This window comes from Lagopus muta, chromosome 3 (assembly GCF_023343835.1).
Source record: "Lagopus muta isolate bLagMut1 chromosome 3, bLagMut1 primary, whole genome shotgun sequence".
NCBI classification, from domain to species: domain Eukaryota; kingdom Metazoa; phylum Chordata; class Aves; order Galliformes; family Phasianidae; genus Lagopus; species Lagopus muta.
In genome coordinates this window covers 62,610,366-62,626,357 of record NC_064435.1, presented here as the reverse complement: position 1 = coordinate 62,626,357, position 15,992 = coordinate 62,610,366, and the positions used below count along the sequence as shown (strand labels likewise).

Sequence of the window (15,992 nt, the reverse complement as noted above, 5' to 3'; positions counted from 1 at the left end):
GAACATCACTGAAAAATGCAGCGGCTGTGAGAAGATTCTCTAAATGAGGAATCGTAATATGCAGGCCACCAGATACACAGATTAAATCAGCACATTACGTAGCTGTTCTGGAACAAGATGATTAGTTTTTGACATTTTGACATCACATGTCAATTTCCTGAATTGTAGTCATGATTTACAAGAAACCACTGCTACTTCTTTTGGGGAGAAAAACACCTACAGTGCCGCAAAACAATTAAATGCAAGTTTAAACTTCAGGCACAAGGGATTAGTTTCAGAGAAAATGAAATTAAGTAGACAAGTTGCTTTTCCTGGATTCAGGCTATTATTCTTTTCAGAAGTGAGACATTACAAGTGATTATGAACCAAATGTGTTTTTACAACAAAAACCCCTTGAAATATTTAATTCTTCAATATTTTTAAAACTGTGGTTTTGAGCCAAAGTTTTTAAATGATTAATCAATATATTTACTAGAATTAACAGCTTCTTATGGAAGTGTACCTCAAATACCAGACCACCTACTTTCCTCCTATACTTCAGGGAACCTGTAGTAATTTCAGAACCCTACTGCACCTTTTAAGAAGGAATGCCATTTTCAACTCACATTACTGTAGGATCCAAGTATATTACTAGGTAAGAACACTGCAAGCATGTTGGTTATAGTACATTCCACATTCTGTAGGTGGAGAATGGAATCACAGAACAATTACAACTTGTGAGATTCTACAGCAGTTAACCACAGAACCACAGGTTCAGCCTAGAACGATGCCCAAGGGTAATGTCTTTAGAGAGGCTACTTCAGAGAAGTAAGATTTGCCTCTCTTCACCTGAGAAGATCACTGACAGGAGGGATTCCCAGAGAATTCAGAGCTGTCCTACCCATACCACCGGGATGACCTCTGCACCACCACTCACCCAGCCCCAAATCCTGCTCAGTAAGGATCATACATTCCCAAAGAAGAACTCCAGAAAGGTAACGGATGGAGGGCAGCTTCTGCATTGCACAGATCCCTTACTCTTGTCTTTTTCACAGGGTAGATGTGAGAGGGAAAAATCCCATGGAATGACTGCATACACGTGTCCTGTTTTGGCTTTAGTTCTTTCTGATGTTTTATGGCAACCCAAAAGACTACACTTACTCCTGAAGTGCTTTGGTCACAGATATTGGCAATCTGAGGAGCAAGAGCAGAAGGGACTGTGTTTTTTTGGAAGGCCTGCGTCCTGAATTCACGTTTCTGCATAAAACCTTAATCCCACTAAACACAAAAGGTGTCAATAAAGATGCACAGAGGAAAAGAGATCTAAGAACTCTCCCCAACATCAATTACAACCACTACCATGTCTTCCTTTCTCAACTCCTGTTGTTACCAATAAACCACCAACTCCAAACCCATATTGAGTGCCCTTCCGTCCCCTCCTTAAGCCTGACCACCACCCATCTGACGCCGTTGGTTTTGCAATACAAGTACCTTTGGCCAGACGAAGCCATACGCAGTCATTCACTCTCATCTTCCACATCAGCTGCTGCAATGAAAGCTTAGCATACTTCCCCATAGAAATGAATGCTTTCACGTTTTTAAAGAACCGGCATTTGTTATGGCTTGAACCCCACAGCTCGGCAGGAATCACCCGCTCCAGGCAATCCCTCACAAAGCCATACACCTGCCAGTGGCTGCTGTGCTGCCTGAGCAGCTCCCTGAGGAGCGGATCACTCCCCTCTGCAAGGTGCTGCTCCTCTCCCTCTGTCTGCCCACACACTGGCATTGAGGGAGGAGTGTGGAAGCTGTTCGGTGCAGTACCCTCAGTGGACTCTTCCCCATGTTCTGTGTGCTTGTGAACCTTTGTTTCCCCAGGCAGAGCTGCCTTCAAGGTCAGCTCCGTATTTTTCAAACATGCCTCAGAAAGCAAGACAGGGCAATTTTTTCTCAAGAAAACTAAATAAGGGCACTTCTCATGGTTTTTTAACAGCTTCTGAAATATCTCTCTCATTTGCCAGTAGCGTTTGGGCAACCTCTTCTTTCTCCACTTCTGCTGTGTTAGGCTTTTGTTCTGCTTTTCCTTTAATGGGTTTTGGCTCAAGAATATAGTTTCTATAAGCTGCCTTCCACCTGCCTGACAACCCTGCAGGCGGCTCAGTATGAATGATTTAGGAAAATATTCTTGGTAACTACGGGAATACAGAAGAAATTTCTTCTCAAAGTACACTGCAGAGCGCAAGAATGTATTTGGTAACTGCTTTGCCAAATGAGCTGGGGGATTTTCCTGCTTTCTGTCCCCCGAAGAATCACCTTCCATTGGTTCAGTTTGTACAGAATTCAACCCTGGTTTATGAGTTGGGTTTATATGCCTCTCTATACCCCTTCTATTGGGTTTACGGGTTGGGTTTATATACATCTCTATGCCCCTTCTATTGGATTCTGCTCGTTTTTCTGCACCGGTCTTTGTGTATTTGTTACCCTGAACTCCTCTTGGAAAAGAGCTTTTGTCTGCCACAGGCCTCTTCCCAGGGTGAGATCTGTGAACTACAGAAGGACCAGACATCTCACTGTTACTTCTTTCAGAAACGTAACGTTCTTTAATAAGACCTACAGCACGTGGTGCTACATGCCAAACTCCGTGCCTCTGGGAGCTACTTTGATTTACATCAGGAACGACACTACAAGGCTGCTCCTCTATCTCTTTCTCCATTACTTTCACTCTCTTAACTGCGATTTCAACCTGTTCTCTGTCATGCTTCCTTTTTAAAGATGGTGTTCTAGCTGGCAAACATAAACTGGAGCAGCTCTGTTTTTCCAGACGTGCAGTAACTGTGCTGATCCGCATGCCTGCTTGAAAGTTCACTTCTGAGACTGAAGACTGGTAACCAGACCTTGGGCTTTGTATCCTATGGCTCCTTCTTTTTCTCCTGCTGGAGACATGACCTTGACGTCTCGGCCTGCACTTCCACCACTGTGACTTGGAGAGATAGTGCCTGTGAAACACAAGCCTTTTTCGCACATAGTCAAGCAAGCTATTATGTTTAAACCTTGAATACCGTCGTCTAACAAACCCTGGGGACGGCCCTATGTTATGCGAAATAAGTTCATAAATTGGTTGCCCGCAGACCTGATAACAGTTACTTGGGGGAACCAACATGAAGAGTGCACAGTGCTCCAGCAGGTACATCATCACGTCGTCCCCTATCCTGCTCAGCAGTATCTCCCAGAGGCCACTGATGCGAATCGTTTCTGTTACAGTATTGGGCAGATAGTTGTATATGCATGAAGATGGCAAAATCCTGAAGTGACAACTGTTTTCATCCAGCAAGGAGTATCCATACGCAAGGATGTTCTTCTTTTTCTTTTCACACAGTCTCTGAACGATTCTTGTGATGACTTCGCTCTGACTGGATAACTGAACAAAGACAGAAAGAGGGAGAATTGATTTTTTAAATCAACAGCTCTTCCACAAATAACCGTGGCCTAAAGAAGCAGACATGCCAGCTACACCCAGGCCTAGACTTCAGCCTTACATTACGCATTTACAAAGCCGTATAACCATTCACAAGTGCTACGCCAGACTTGCGTGCGCACTGCAAGATGTTTACATTCAGCAACCTGAGCCGCCTGCCTTACGGAAGCCCGTTCGGTGCTGCCCTTTTGATCCTGCTCCTCATGGCCAGGAAGCGCCCTATGCCTCTCCTCCCCACCCCGACTCCCAGCTCAGGGCCTCCAGGTCACCGTGCTCCAGAAGGCGCTGACGCAGGCCGCGCCACCGGAGGAGAACTCAATGTTTCTCGAGGCCTCCATTTCCTTTTGCGTAAAACATAGCATTTTTAACAAACTTAAAAGCCGCTCGGTAAGCTCGCACAGCTCGTTTCGCGCGGCGTAGCTCTGCTTTCCCCCACCCCTCTCACAGGGGAAGGTGGTACTTCCCTCACAGTCGCTCTAACCAGCCACGCTGGCTCGTCGGACCAGACGAGCCCCCGAGCCCCAGACATGCAAATCTTTGAGCCCACCGCCGCCCGGACGCCTTCAGCGCTCCGCCAGCCCTCTCTAGGGACGGGACTGGGGGTGGTGCGGACGGGGCCGCGGGCGGAGGGGCGGCCACGAGGGGAGAGGCGCACGCAAGCACGCACGCGGGGCAAGAAGAGCCCCGCAGCCCCGGCGCTGCCTCCGGGGCCAACCCCGTGCGCGGGGCACCGTCCGGCCGCTCTCCCTCCTGCCTACCTGCTGGAAGCAGATGGGCCGGCGGATGGCGCGAGCCCCGCGGGGGACGCACACCACACACTGCGACACGAAGGTCCGGTAGCACTGCGCGTCGTCGCCGCGCAGCACCTCGACCTCCCTGGTGCCAGCTTCCCGCAGCCGCCGGACGAAGGCCTCCAGCGGCGTGGCCTCGGCGTAGCAGCCCCGCAGCGCGCCCAGCACCGCGGCGAAGGGCTCCGGCCGCGCTACGTTGCGGAGCCGCCGCACGCCGACCCCAGAATCGGCCCCGCGCTCCATCTCCGCGTGCAGCGGGGCTCCACGCGGCGGAGGTGAGGCGAGGCGGGGCGCGGCGGGGCGGGGCGGGGAGGGGCAGGGAGGGCAGGCCGGTGTCCAGCTGCGCTGCGACTGGCGTGCCACGGGCTGCTGCCGCCTCACGTTGCGCCAGGGGAGGCTCAGGTTGGATTTAGGAACGATTTCTTCTCGGAAAGAGCGGTGAGGCACTGATGCAGGCTGCCCGGGGAGTCACCGTCACTGGGCGCGTGTGGATGCGGCAGTGAGGTTCGTGGGCATGGTGGGGAATGGATTGACAGCTGCACTAGGCGATCTTGGGGGGCTTTTCCAAACGTAATGATCCTGCGATTCTGTGGTAAGTTTGCGTTACCGCTCTTGCTTTGTCCCTGTGGAAAGCGGCGGGAAACAAGACTCCACACAGATGCGTGCAGCTGTCTGAGCGTCAGACATGGGCGCAGAGAGTTGTGTGGTGCGGGGCCTGCATGGGGCAGTAGGGAGGCATGGACTGTGGTTAAAGCGTGTGTGTGTGTGTGTGTGTGTGCACTCTTATGGCTTGCCTGGGCCGTGCCGACTGAAGAGGATTTGTCCTGGGCTTCATATAAAATACATATACTTCGCTCCAAAAGTAATGCCTCCCATTTATTCCCGTTAAAACTGCAGCCGCTAGGAAGAGTGCAATAACACAGTTTGATAGAGAAAACTCTCAGCTATGAAACATTATTTTTTGACACAGTCACCACCATTAGCTATTCATTTCCACCAGCAGTGAACAAGAGCCTGCATGCTGCGCTCATAAAAACTTGCACCGGCAGAGGTGACCCACTGTCAGGGCAGCTGAAATGCACCACCTGCTGCCTCACCGTGTGCCCAGCTGCTGTGTGGTCTGCATAAACATTCATCAGTGAATGTCGGTGGGTGCCATTTTTTCCACATAGAGGAATTCAGTTCCGTAGCTTTGCTTCATGTGCGTTTCCATGCCAGACGCCCTTGTGTCAGGCTGCCTCTCAGCTGCCATCTGTCACATGGCAACAAAATGTAACAATATTGGCAGTGAGGTTCAGCTTTTAATGCCATACCACCGACATCCACCTCTAACATTGTGGGCCAAGATAATAAAATAGGAAGCATTGCTTTTGAAGCAGTCCTGAAATAACAAAGTTAATGTATGTAAGTAGCAAAACTTTTTTTTTTTTTTGCCTTGTTTAGTAAAATGTAAAAAAAAGAGAGTAACAAAACTATAAAACTACTGGGATATGTGACCTTGTTTATGTGAAACTAATGCATCAATCTGGTTCAGAGATGGTGGTTGCAATTCTTAGTTAGCTCTCAAGGAGCTCATCAGAGGATTTTATGAAATTTTACTCTTCCTGTGCTTCATCCTTAAAAATAGTTGTTCACAAACATATGTACTGCCAAAAAGCAATGACGTGAATAAGGTGTGATTGTGAACCTTTTCCTAACCCTCACACTTACCCTCCTTTGGCAGAGCTCCATGCTGTTCCTTTGGTCCTGTCCCTGTCACCAGAGGGAAGAGCTCAGCACAGCCCTTCTACTTCCCATGAGGAAGCTACAGGCCCGCCATGAGGTCTCCCCTCAGTACCCTCTTCTCTTGACTGAACAAACCAAGCAACATCAGCAGCTCTTCATACCACTTGCCCTCCACACCCTTCATCACTGAATGTTGCTGGTTTACTAGTGTAAATCTGTTACGGAAGAAATCTGGAAGAATCCCATCCAACGAATCCCTTTTCAAATGAAGACTTGATATAAGGTCAGTATTAAAGAAGAGTACTTGTAGAAAAGGTTATGATGGAGATGAGCAGAGTAAACCTTGAAAGTAACTGCCTGGTCCTGTGGCTCTCGTTAACCTCAAAAATTAAGAAGCTTAATTGCATAAGGTAGTATGTAATGTCCTACTCAAATCTTTCCTTAGTGTCTGAAGGCTTTATGGTAACAACATTGACAGCAAACTTTAAAAGAGATTGCAGTGGAGTTTTGGGAAATCGCAGATCTTTAAGCCTGGTGTTTGTTCCAGGAAAATTGTTAGAAATAACAGAGTTTAAGGTTTGTACATACTGGAGCAAAGGTCAGTTGCCTAGTTAATATTGCTACTGCAAGAGAAAGTCCTGCCTTGCAAAACTCCTGGAGTTCTCTGAATGGTTGAGAAGACATGAAAATTACAGTAATCTGATTGGTTGTTGTGTTCTGTTTGAAATTTGTGAAACCCTTGTAAGAGAATGTCATAAACAGGGAAAAAAAAAACACAACACATTAAAAAGGAGAGTGTTGTTGTGGATATACTACTGGTTAAAACATAAGACATAGGTAGGGATAAATGGTCAGTTCTTTCAGTTGAGGAAAATTACCACTAAGGTTCTATGATAGCCAGCACTGTGTAACTTTGATAAGTGACCCAGAAGTGCTGTATAAAAGCAGCTAGTGGCAAGATTTGTCAATGGGATGAAATTATTCAAAGTATCAAGAACTTAAGCAGACTAGAAAATTGTATTAGTAACTACAAGACTGAGTGACTGAACAGTTACATGACAGATGAAATTAAATGCTGGTAAATCAAGTATGGCATTGAGATTAAACACATTTCCAAGTGAGATCCTGTGGTTACATGAAGCAAGTCAGCATTGCATTCAGTAGCAGTCAGGAAAGTAAATCAAATGTTGGGAATGGTGGGACACCATTATGCCACTGTGCAAATTCTCGACTTGCCTACCATCTTAAGTGCAATTATGTTGTTCTGGTCTCTGTTTCTCAAAAATAATGTACTAGAATTAGAAGGAGAAGGACAATCCTGTGTGGGACAGTCCTATATGAGATAACATAGTAGGTTAGAACTGGAAATGGAGATGTTGCTGGGGAAGGGCAAATGTTGCAGGCTTCTCCTTCAAAAACAACCTCTTCTAGGATGGAAAACAGCTTATCTCTTGACATGAGTGCAGCAGAGGATTCCAGTTCTTGGCACCTCCATGGCCTTCAAATTGCTTCATTCCTGCTTAACTACCAGTTCAACTCTGCTTGTTTCTGGCAGGCTACTTTACCCCTTGACACAGGTATGTACTAGATGGGCATCCACAAAGAACAGAGAGTGATAACACTTTAAGGCTTCAGCAGTGCTGCAACTGAGATACTGCACTGCTGCTACATACAGAAGGACAAGGATATAGAACAGTGACTGCATTCAGGGCAGGCTAAGGTTGATGCCATTTATCTGACCTCTGGTGAGTCTGTTTCACATATATTTCTCCCTTCACCCATAGGTCTGAAGGTGATGGCATCTTTAAGGTGTAACCCAGTGTTGTCAAATGCAGCTGGGTGTACTGCCAACACAAGGCTCACTTGAGAAACATTCAGGAAAAGAGGAAGAGAAAGCGGTGTTGAGCTTGTCTTAACTCTGGATCAAGCTCTGATGGCAAGGGTTTAACCAAGTTTGAAAATGGCAACTTGACCCCTGGAATCTCCTTCAGCAGGCAGCAGGTTGACACAGGAGAAAGCAAGAACACGAAGGTGTGAAGGACCATCTATGAGGTCTTTGTGGTTAGGATCCTTGAAGAAGTGAATATTGATCTGTGCCTTTCAGCGGGTCTTTCTTAGTTGCAGCCCCAGTAGCAGTGCACAAGGAAGCAATGGGACTGTGGTGGTAGTGGAAGATGCTCCCACAGTTGAGAATATGCTGCTTTCAGGTGAATTTACAGCTACTTGTCCATAAACTCTGGCAGCAGTGAATCCATGCTGCCAAAGCTGATTGACTTGCTCATGGCAGATGATTGTAGATGTTTCTGTAGATTGAATTTCTGAGAAGACCTTTTAACTTACCTTGACTCCTTCTACCAATTGGTGAGTTGGTGAGTCCCTAAGTAGGTGATGCCTCATGCTGATATGTTCTTGGTGACAGTAATTACAGCAGTGATTGAATGGTCATAGGATAACTGCTGTGGCCAGGCTAGCAAGATCTCTTTCCTCCTGTTTCTTTTCATAGATACCACCCTGCTTTTCTATGTTTCTACCATTGGGCTGGGGAAGGAGCTCAGCAAGGAGAGGGGGAATGAAGCGATATGGGAAAAAATTTATTTTTTAGGAAGACAAATAAGGAAAATAATGGGAACATAGAGTCATAGAACAGCCAAGGTTGTAAGAGAAGTATGATGTCTTTTGCACCTCTGCTGCCTAAAGCAGGGCCACCTAGAGCAGGTTGCCCAATGTCATGTGTAACAAGATTTTAAGTGTCTTCAAGGATGGAGACACCACAACATTTTGCAGGTGTTCTACCACCCTAAGAGTAAAAACATGTTTAAGTAGAATTTCCTGTATTTTAATTTGTGTTCACCACATCTTGTTCTATCCCTGGCTACCACTGACAAGAGTTTGTGTCCATCTCATTAACATTAGCTACTTGTGTACTTTAATAAGATCCTCGCTGAGCCTTTCCATCTTGAGGCTAAACAATCCCAGTTACCTTAACACCTCCTTATATATCAGATGCTCCACTTCCTTAATCATCTTAGGGCCGTTAGTGTCAGGTTCACTAGGCTCACTTCTGTATATCCATCAGCCTTGTTCTGGAGAACCCAGATCTGAATGAATAATGAAGTCAGGTTCTCCTCGACAACATTTATCCTTCAAGGCACTATGCAGATATTGACTGAATTCTATTACAGATAACACGTCCATAGCCAGTTTTATCTCCCTATTTTAGTTGTTCCCTTTTACATCTGTTACATTTGCCTTAAAAGTAATTACTGTGTAGGCCAGCAGTAATTAAAATAGTACTTTAAAGAACCCATTCAGAGTGTAATTTCTGAAAATGCTCCTATGTAAATGTTTTGCACTCCAGTTTTGCTTTTGCCAGCAGCATTTACAACAGTGTCACCCCAATGAGTTATTTGGAATTACTCTTTAATTTCACACTAAAAAAATGAGAGAGTCAGACTTTCTGAACCAGGCTATAGACACTCAGGGAGAAAAAAACCTCAGAGGCAAAACTTGATTTTTCCTTTGTTAATGCAGACATTCAAATGTCACACCCTCATCCCAGCATAATCTCCATGAAGCTGAGATGTGCAGCAGAACAGGGTACAGAGATTTACAAGGTTTTATGAGACTAAGAAGAAAGGTCAACCTTGCAGCTGGGTTTGAGGGAGGTTATCACAGTGGTAGAGCTTGGTTCATGCATTTCTACAGCACTGAAGGTTGGGGAAAAGCCATCTATTAGGACGTAAGTGTGCTTTCTGAAGTACAGCTAAGAGCAGGAGATTTCATTTCCTTTCGTACAGGAGGAAGACAATCTTTACCTCTGGTTATCATTGCTTTCATAGTTAAGAAATTAAAACACAGCTATAGTATCCCACATGTAAATGAAAGAAAAAGTGATGAAAAAAATGAGAAGAAAGAGAGAGGAGTAATGTTGGCTGAGCAGTTGACGAGGCATTTGTTCAGATTACATTCTGGTACGTCTGCTTTAACACATCATTATTAATGTGGTGGCTTGCTCTGACATCTAGCAGGAACTCCACCAGTTTTTGTGGAGAAACGACAACACAATTGAAATCATTTCCTATCCAAGCAGTTACTAATCCCCACCAAAGACAAACCAAATCAAAACAATACCTTAAGGCAAACTTCATCACTTTTTCTTGAAGATTTTATGTTGTGTTCACAAAATCATATTTCTCAAGCATTAGATGAAGCGCAGAAGTTCAATGAAGAACATTTCACTTATAGAGTTTTAGCCATACTATCACTCAGCCACACAGGCAAAGCCATCCTGTACATATGCATGCTAGTGCTGCATTTCTCCCTAGCAGTTCTTAAAAGGACACAAAAATATCCGTTCTGCTGTTCCTTTGCATCCTGTAGACGCTGAAAACTTTTGACATTTCCCCTTTCTTTTCCCTCCATTTTCTTTGGTTCCTACTGCAACAGTCTCCTGTTTAACATGAATGCCTTGAATTCACCACCTTTATCTCATAGGCCTTTTCATCTCCCTCTAAGAGCTTTCCTTTCTCTCCAGCAACACAGAAAAAAACCCTGCCCAAAAGTCATTATGATCTCTCATGAAAATAGAGTTACTTTGTTGTGATTTAAGTCTGGTGGGCAATTAAGAACCACAGAGCTGCTTACTCATTCCCTCTTCTGTGTTACAAGAATGAGAATGAAGGAGCAAAAGTCAGAAAATTCATGGAATGAGATAAAGGCAGTTCAGTAATTAAAAATGGAAACAACAACAAAACCTATAAAACCAAGTTATGTGAAAGGCAGTTCTCACCACCCACTCACTGATGCCAAATCAATCCTGGCAATGTCCAGAGAGTATGACATCAGATGGGACCCTTTGGGATGGGTCAGATGGGTCAGCTGAGGTCAGCTGTCCTGACTCCATCCCTTCCCAAATTCTTGTGCATACCCAGCCTTCCTCTGTCTGGGCAGTGTAAGGAGCAGAAAAGGCCTTGCTTTTTCGTAAGCACTGTTCAGCATCAACTGAAATATTTGTTACCAACTCTGTTTCCATCACAAATTTAAAACATAGCACCATACAAGCTAATTATGAAGAAAATCAATTCTACCCCAGCCAAAAAATAATGCAGCTGTATTCTTCCCATTGCAGCCATCAGGATCACCACTACCACCACAGAAAGTTCCGAGAAGAAGATGCAGACATGCCATTTACTACTGACTCCACCAATCTTCTCATTCAGCAGAATGGTCTGATGAGAAAAGAAGTGCACAAGCTCCACCTAAAAGACCCAGCATGTGGCCGCAGCCTCACCCAGCTGTGTTGTTGACCACAGACATTTTCTTCTTGGACCCCCTTTGAAGGCAGTGGCATCAACCCTTGAGTGCATCATGGTGCTACTTGGCAGTGCCCACATCTGCGGCCACATCTCATGCCATTCTATTTAGAAATGCCAGGATCTATTCCCATCCTGCATCTGTGGCCTCCAGATTGTCAGTTCACCCCATCAAAAATATACGGGTGGAAATCAAAGTGAAGACCTTTAGGCACAGCAGGAAGTTCTAGCCTTGTCTCTTGAAGGGGCAAAGAAATACACTTTTTTCAGTGGTGGTGAAGAAATGTTACCAGACCTGGGGAAGAAAGGGAATTTGGCTTTTAGAACATCTTTGTCACTTTCAGTATATGGGGAATTTTTGAATCTTACTCCCCATCTTATATTATTATCTCTTATTCTCCACCTTATTTATTTTAAAAAAATATATATTCAACAGTTAACTGGAAAGAAACACACACACACACAAAAAAAACAAAAAAAACCCAAAACCTAACACAGTTGAAGAGACACTAGATACTGACATGGAAGCTCTGGCTTCCATGGTCTGTCAATCAGTTCTACTCCTGAGCTGCTTTGTGCTGGCCAGAGGAGTTCTCTGAGCCTGCCATTATATGCTGTGTGTCCCAGCCTTCAATGATTCCCTTGTGGAAGAAGGAAGAGGGTCAAGGAGGCAGAGGACCCTTTTCCTGGGGATGGCTCCTCTGTGCCTTTTTGCTTGCCGGAAAGAAAGGCTGCCCATTGGGCACAGGAGCTGCCTTCTAGCTGCCATCCTGTGCCCTCCAGGGGTCCTACAGCCTCCTTTTTACGCCATGCTGAACACCACTCCCACCATCACGGTGGTCATCACAGAATCTTACTGGTGTCACAGTAGTCACTGCTGCCCCATCCCACACACTCAGCTCCAAGACCTCTGGTGGTAAACAATCACAGCTGATACCAAGAGAACCAGGAGCGCTGATTGCCCAGTTTTACATGGGAAGAGAGAGTTTGGGTTCCCAGAACCGAAGAGGTGGTGGAGACTCACAAAGCAGAACAAATGCAGGAGGAAAAGTACCTGTGCCCATAGAGCAATGGCCTGGCCTGGGACTACTGTTCTGCAGCCCATGGAGGTAGATGCACTCCAGATGAAGAACCAATGGAAGTGGATTGACCTCTGCTACAGCTGTCTAGGCATATCGTTATGCCAGAGTGAGATTACAGCAGCAGCATTGAAGGTCCAGGTGCCCAGCCCCTGTCTGCTCTGCAGCTTCTGCACCCAGAATTAACTGGGAGACCATTCATTAACATCCTGCGGGCTTGCATGCAGGATAGCCTCCTTTCCCATCCCCTGTCCTTGCCCCTTGTAAAGAGATAGCATGTCTTCTGCATGGATTCCCAAGGAAGCAGGCAAATGTGGACTCAGCTTGTTTTTGGCTGCTTCACTGTATCTACAGGAGGTGCCCCTCAGAGAGCTGGTGTGGACCTTGAGCCCTAGAGGTGGGGTGTCTCAGCCTGAAGATGTGAATGCTACCCAACAAGTGCTCATAGGTGAAGCCAGACCTTCCGCGGTGGTGCACAAAGAACAGCAGCAGATCAATGAAAAAAAAGAGAGCTGTTCCTTTGAAGCTAATGAAAACACTGTCCCCATAAGGGTGCCCAAACAGAAAAGGTATCCAAAGAGGTTTCACATGCTGTCCTTGGAGGAATCTGAACCTAAAAGAACAAAACTGGATGTTCCCAGATATCGCTGTCCCCTTTGTGTCCCTCAGGGCCATCTTCTGGCAGATGTCCTGGCTGAAGGCCAAGAGCTGCTCCTTGGAAATCCACCTGCAGGCTCCCATTCTGGTGATACTAATGATTCTTAAAACCAGACTAGAGAGACCACTAGAGAGGATCTATGATGAGGAATCTATGGAGTAGATCCACCACAAGATGGAGAACTGATGGAAGTGGACCCACCTGTAAGACGCATGACCATCTCCAGCATGCCTTGGCTCTGCTACAAAATCAGGGCAATAGGGCTGCAGGAGTACCAGGTCAGCTTGCTGTCTGCATCAATCTCTGCTCCCCCCCACTAACTTGGACACAACAAACAATATGGACGTCTTGAAGGCTCATGTGTCAGATCACCTAGCAATAAACCATTCTTTTGGTGATTGTTGATGGTTTTGTAAGCCCTTCTTTTCCATCTCCCAGCCTTCATGATGAAGTGGCATCTCTTCTTTGTGGAGCCCCAAGGAGGGGGGAGGTTCAGGTTGGGTACTGGGAAGAGATTCTTCCCTGAGGAGGTGGTTGGGCAATGGAAGAGGCATTCCAAGGAAATGGTCATGGCACTAAGCCTGCCAGAGTTCGAGAACGCTCTCAGAGTTTGGACAATGCTGTCAGACATAGGGTTTAAATACTGGGTGATCCTATGTGGGATACCCAGGAGTTGGATTCAGTAATCCTTGTGGATTGTTTCCAACTCCGGCTGTTCTGTGAGTCTTTGAATCTGGAGATTTCCTATCATCCAGTATTCAGTGAAGAAGGCAGGGAAAGGAACACTTCTCAGTAGAAAGATACATTTGCAAACATAAGCATCTGTGGGACGGACACTATGCTGGAGCAGGGGCAGAGCAGCCATGAAGAAGTGGCAGAGATGAAGTGTTACGGACTGACTGCGGCCCCCATTCCTCATTCCCCAGCACGGCTGAGGGGGAGGAGGTGGGAGAAGGAGCATGTGTAGAAGGCATTTTTAGTTTACTTTTAGTTCTCGCTGCTCCAGTCTGTTAGCAATAAGTAATAAATGATATTCATCTCCTTTATGTTGTCTGTTTTGCTCGTGCAGTAATTGGTGCATGATCTCCCTGTCCTTATCTCAATGAAGGAGGCTTTTTTCATTCTATTTTCTTTCCTTGTTCTTTTGAGGAGGGGGAGTGAGAGAGTAGCACGGCAGAGCTTAGCTAGCCATCACTGAGAAACTGCCTCAGAGTTTCAGGGGAAAATTCACTTTCCATGGGTTCATTTCCAACTCATGTACTGCTTTCTGAAAGCTCACACTGTGTTGACATGCTTCTGTTCATGCAGATGAGATTCCTGAGTGCTGAAACCTTCACACAAACTCATCCCCTCTGGCAAAGATCTCTGCAGCCCTGCTGTTTGCTAATATTTAAGACATGAGCTTGATCACAGTGTCCTTACCCAGAGTAAATGCTGCAGCATTCTCTCCCTTTTATAACTTATATTTTTCTGTTCTTGCAAGGGACTTTTTGAGCACATTTTTCCTTGCAGCAACTCATATATGGGATGTTTTTCAAATGCTGTGTGTCATTTTAGTATCATAGAATCTGACTGAAATTTTCAATTTGACTCTCAAAAAGAGTTGGTAGTTGGCAGCTTTGGTAGAGAAGGCAGTGTCCTTTCACTTCTGTGCTGAGCCTTTCACAGCTCAGCTCCACTACTGTGATGCCAGGACACAGCCTCAGAAAGAATACTGAGCTACCTTTCACCTGGGAAAAAATTTGAATGAGACAAAAGATTTTGCTGGTAGCTGAGTGTAAGAACATGAAAGATGAAATTTTCAGCAGGATGAAGTACCTGTTTTGTGTATCAGCTAAATTAGCTTTCCACACTCAGATACTTTTAACCAAAGGCTGTGCTTTTTTTTAGAAATGCAGAAGTCAGAATTTGGCTTTTCAAATAAATTGTTGCAAACTGAGAGTAGCCATCGATGATTAACAGAAGACCCCAATTAGAATTCCTGAGATAGAAGGCCAGAAAGTCTGAAAAAGAGATTTGGCTGGCACACTCACTAGAGGAACTTAGAATCAGCCATTTAAATATACAGGATAACCAAAGTACTTATCTTCTTTTCTCTTCCATCCCTCAGGGGATGAATGTGCTTCTATTCCCTAGTTGCAAATGACAGATGCTTCTTGAAATTTGAAATCTGCGAAGCTGGAGATTAAAGAGAACAGCAGTGAAAAATATGGACACTTGCAGAGTCTTGTATCTTCAAGCTGCTTTTCAAGGTGCCGTCCTGTGGAGGAGCTTGGTAGTAAGCAAAGACATCCATAGGGGTTGCTGACGCTTGCACATTAGGGTAGCTTAAGAGGATTATATGTAGCTTATATGAGGCTGCAGCGCAACGTTCACTGCATTCCAAGGGTAATGGAGTCAAGTTCAGTGAACAGGATTGTTATTCAGATCACATGCTTCTCCAGCACTGCTGTTCTGAGATCCATAAATTTAAGTCAGAGAAGGCTTCAAACAACACCAATTCCTGATTCGAGTTTTTTCTTCCACATGTGATTGTGACAACTTCTAGGATGGCAGAGCTGGAGAGGATAACCAGTTCTTAAGCAATTTGTTGAAGAGTTTGTTGACTTTACCACATGGAAACACTCCTTTCTGTTCCTACAGTCAGCACTACTCAATAGAAACACTTGTGCATGATGGAGACTAGATAGCATACGTAGAGAAAGATCCTATGGCGGTCGGCCCAAGCTAGGTATCTGCATCTTTAAGCTTTCAGGCAATGCAGATGGGGAGTTGCAGAGCAGCAAGGAGGCAATGCTTCCAGTGTAAGCTGTTGATTGGCCACGATCCCAGCTTTTAACGTATCTCAGCAATAAGCTGGAGCTGTATCAGGCCCAATGTTCTGAACAGACAGAAAAGCATAGCTGCAATTCCAAAGAATGTTCTCAAGCCTGTCTCTACAAGGACAGGCTGAGAGAGCTGGGGCTGTTCAGCCTG

The 15,992-nt window shown here is 45.5% G+C and overlaps 1 protein-coding gene and 1 long non-coding RNA gene across 7 annotated transcripts in view; one reads left to right on the top strand and one right to left on the bottom strand.

Annotated features, from left to right (window-relative positions):
• Positions 1-4,515, bottom strand: part of TERT (telomerase reverse transcriptase) — a 30,416-nt gene extending 25,901 nt beyond the window's left edge. For all 4 annotated transcript variants that reach the window (XR_007375830.1, XM_048939674.1, XM_048939675.1 and 1 more), the window contains exons 1-2: positions 4,210-4,515; positions 1,471-3,394 (exon numbers count right to left, since the gene is read on the bottom strand). Coding sequence is in view for 3 of the 4 variants with exons in the window: in XM_048939674.1 (XP_048795631.1) it covers positions 1,471-3,394; positions 4,210-4,485 (2,200 nt within the window). In the remaining variant the exon portion in view is untranslated. The remainder of the gene's footprint in view (positions 1-1,470; positions 3,395-4,209) is intronic.
• Positions 4,516-4,577: 62 nt separating this feature from the next.
• On the top strand, positions 4,578-14,031 carry LOC125690914 (uncharacterized). Of its 3 annotated transcripts, XR_007375833.1 has the most exons (5): positions 4,578-4,834; positions 5,966-6,250; positions 7,399-7,544; positions 7,752-8,174; positions 11,096-14,031. It is a non-coding gene; the product is annotated as an uncharacterized LOC125690914 (long non-coding RNA). The 3 variants fall into 3 exon arrangements; XR_007375831.1 differs by lacking the exon at positions 7,752-8,174 and having other exon boundaries at positions 11,096-14,029; XR_007375832.1 differs by lacking the exons at positions 7,399-7,544; positions 7,752-8,174 and having other exon boundaries at positions 11,096-14,029.
• Positions 14,032-15,992: the final 1,961 nt, after the last annotated feature.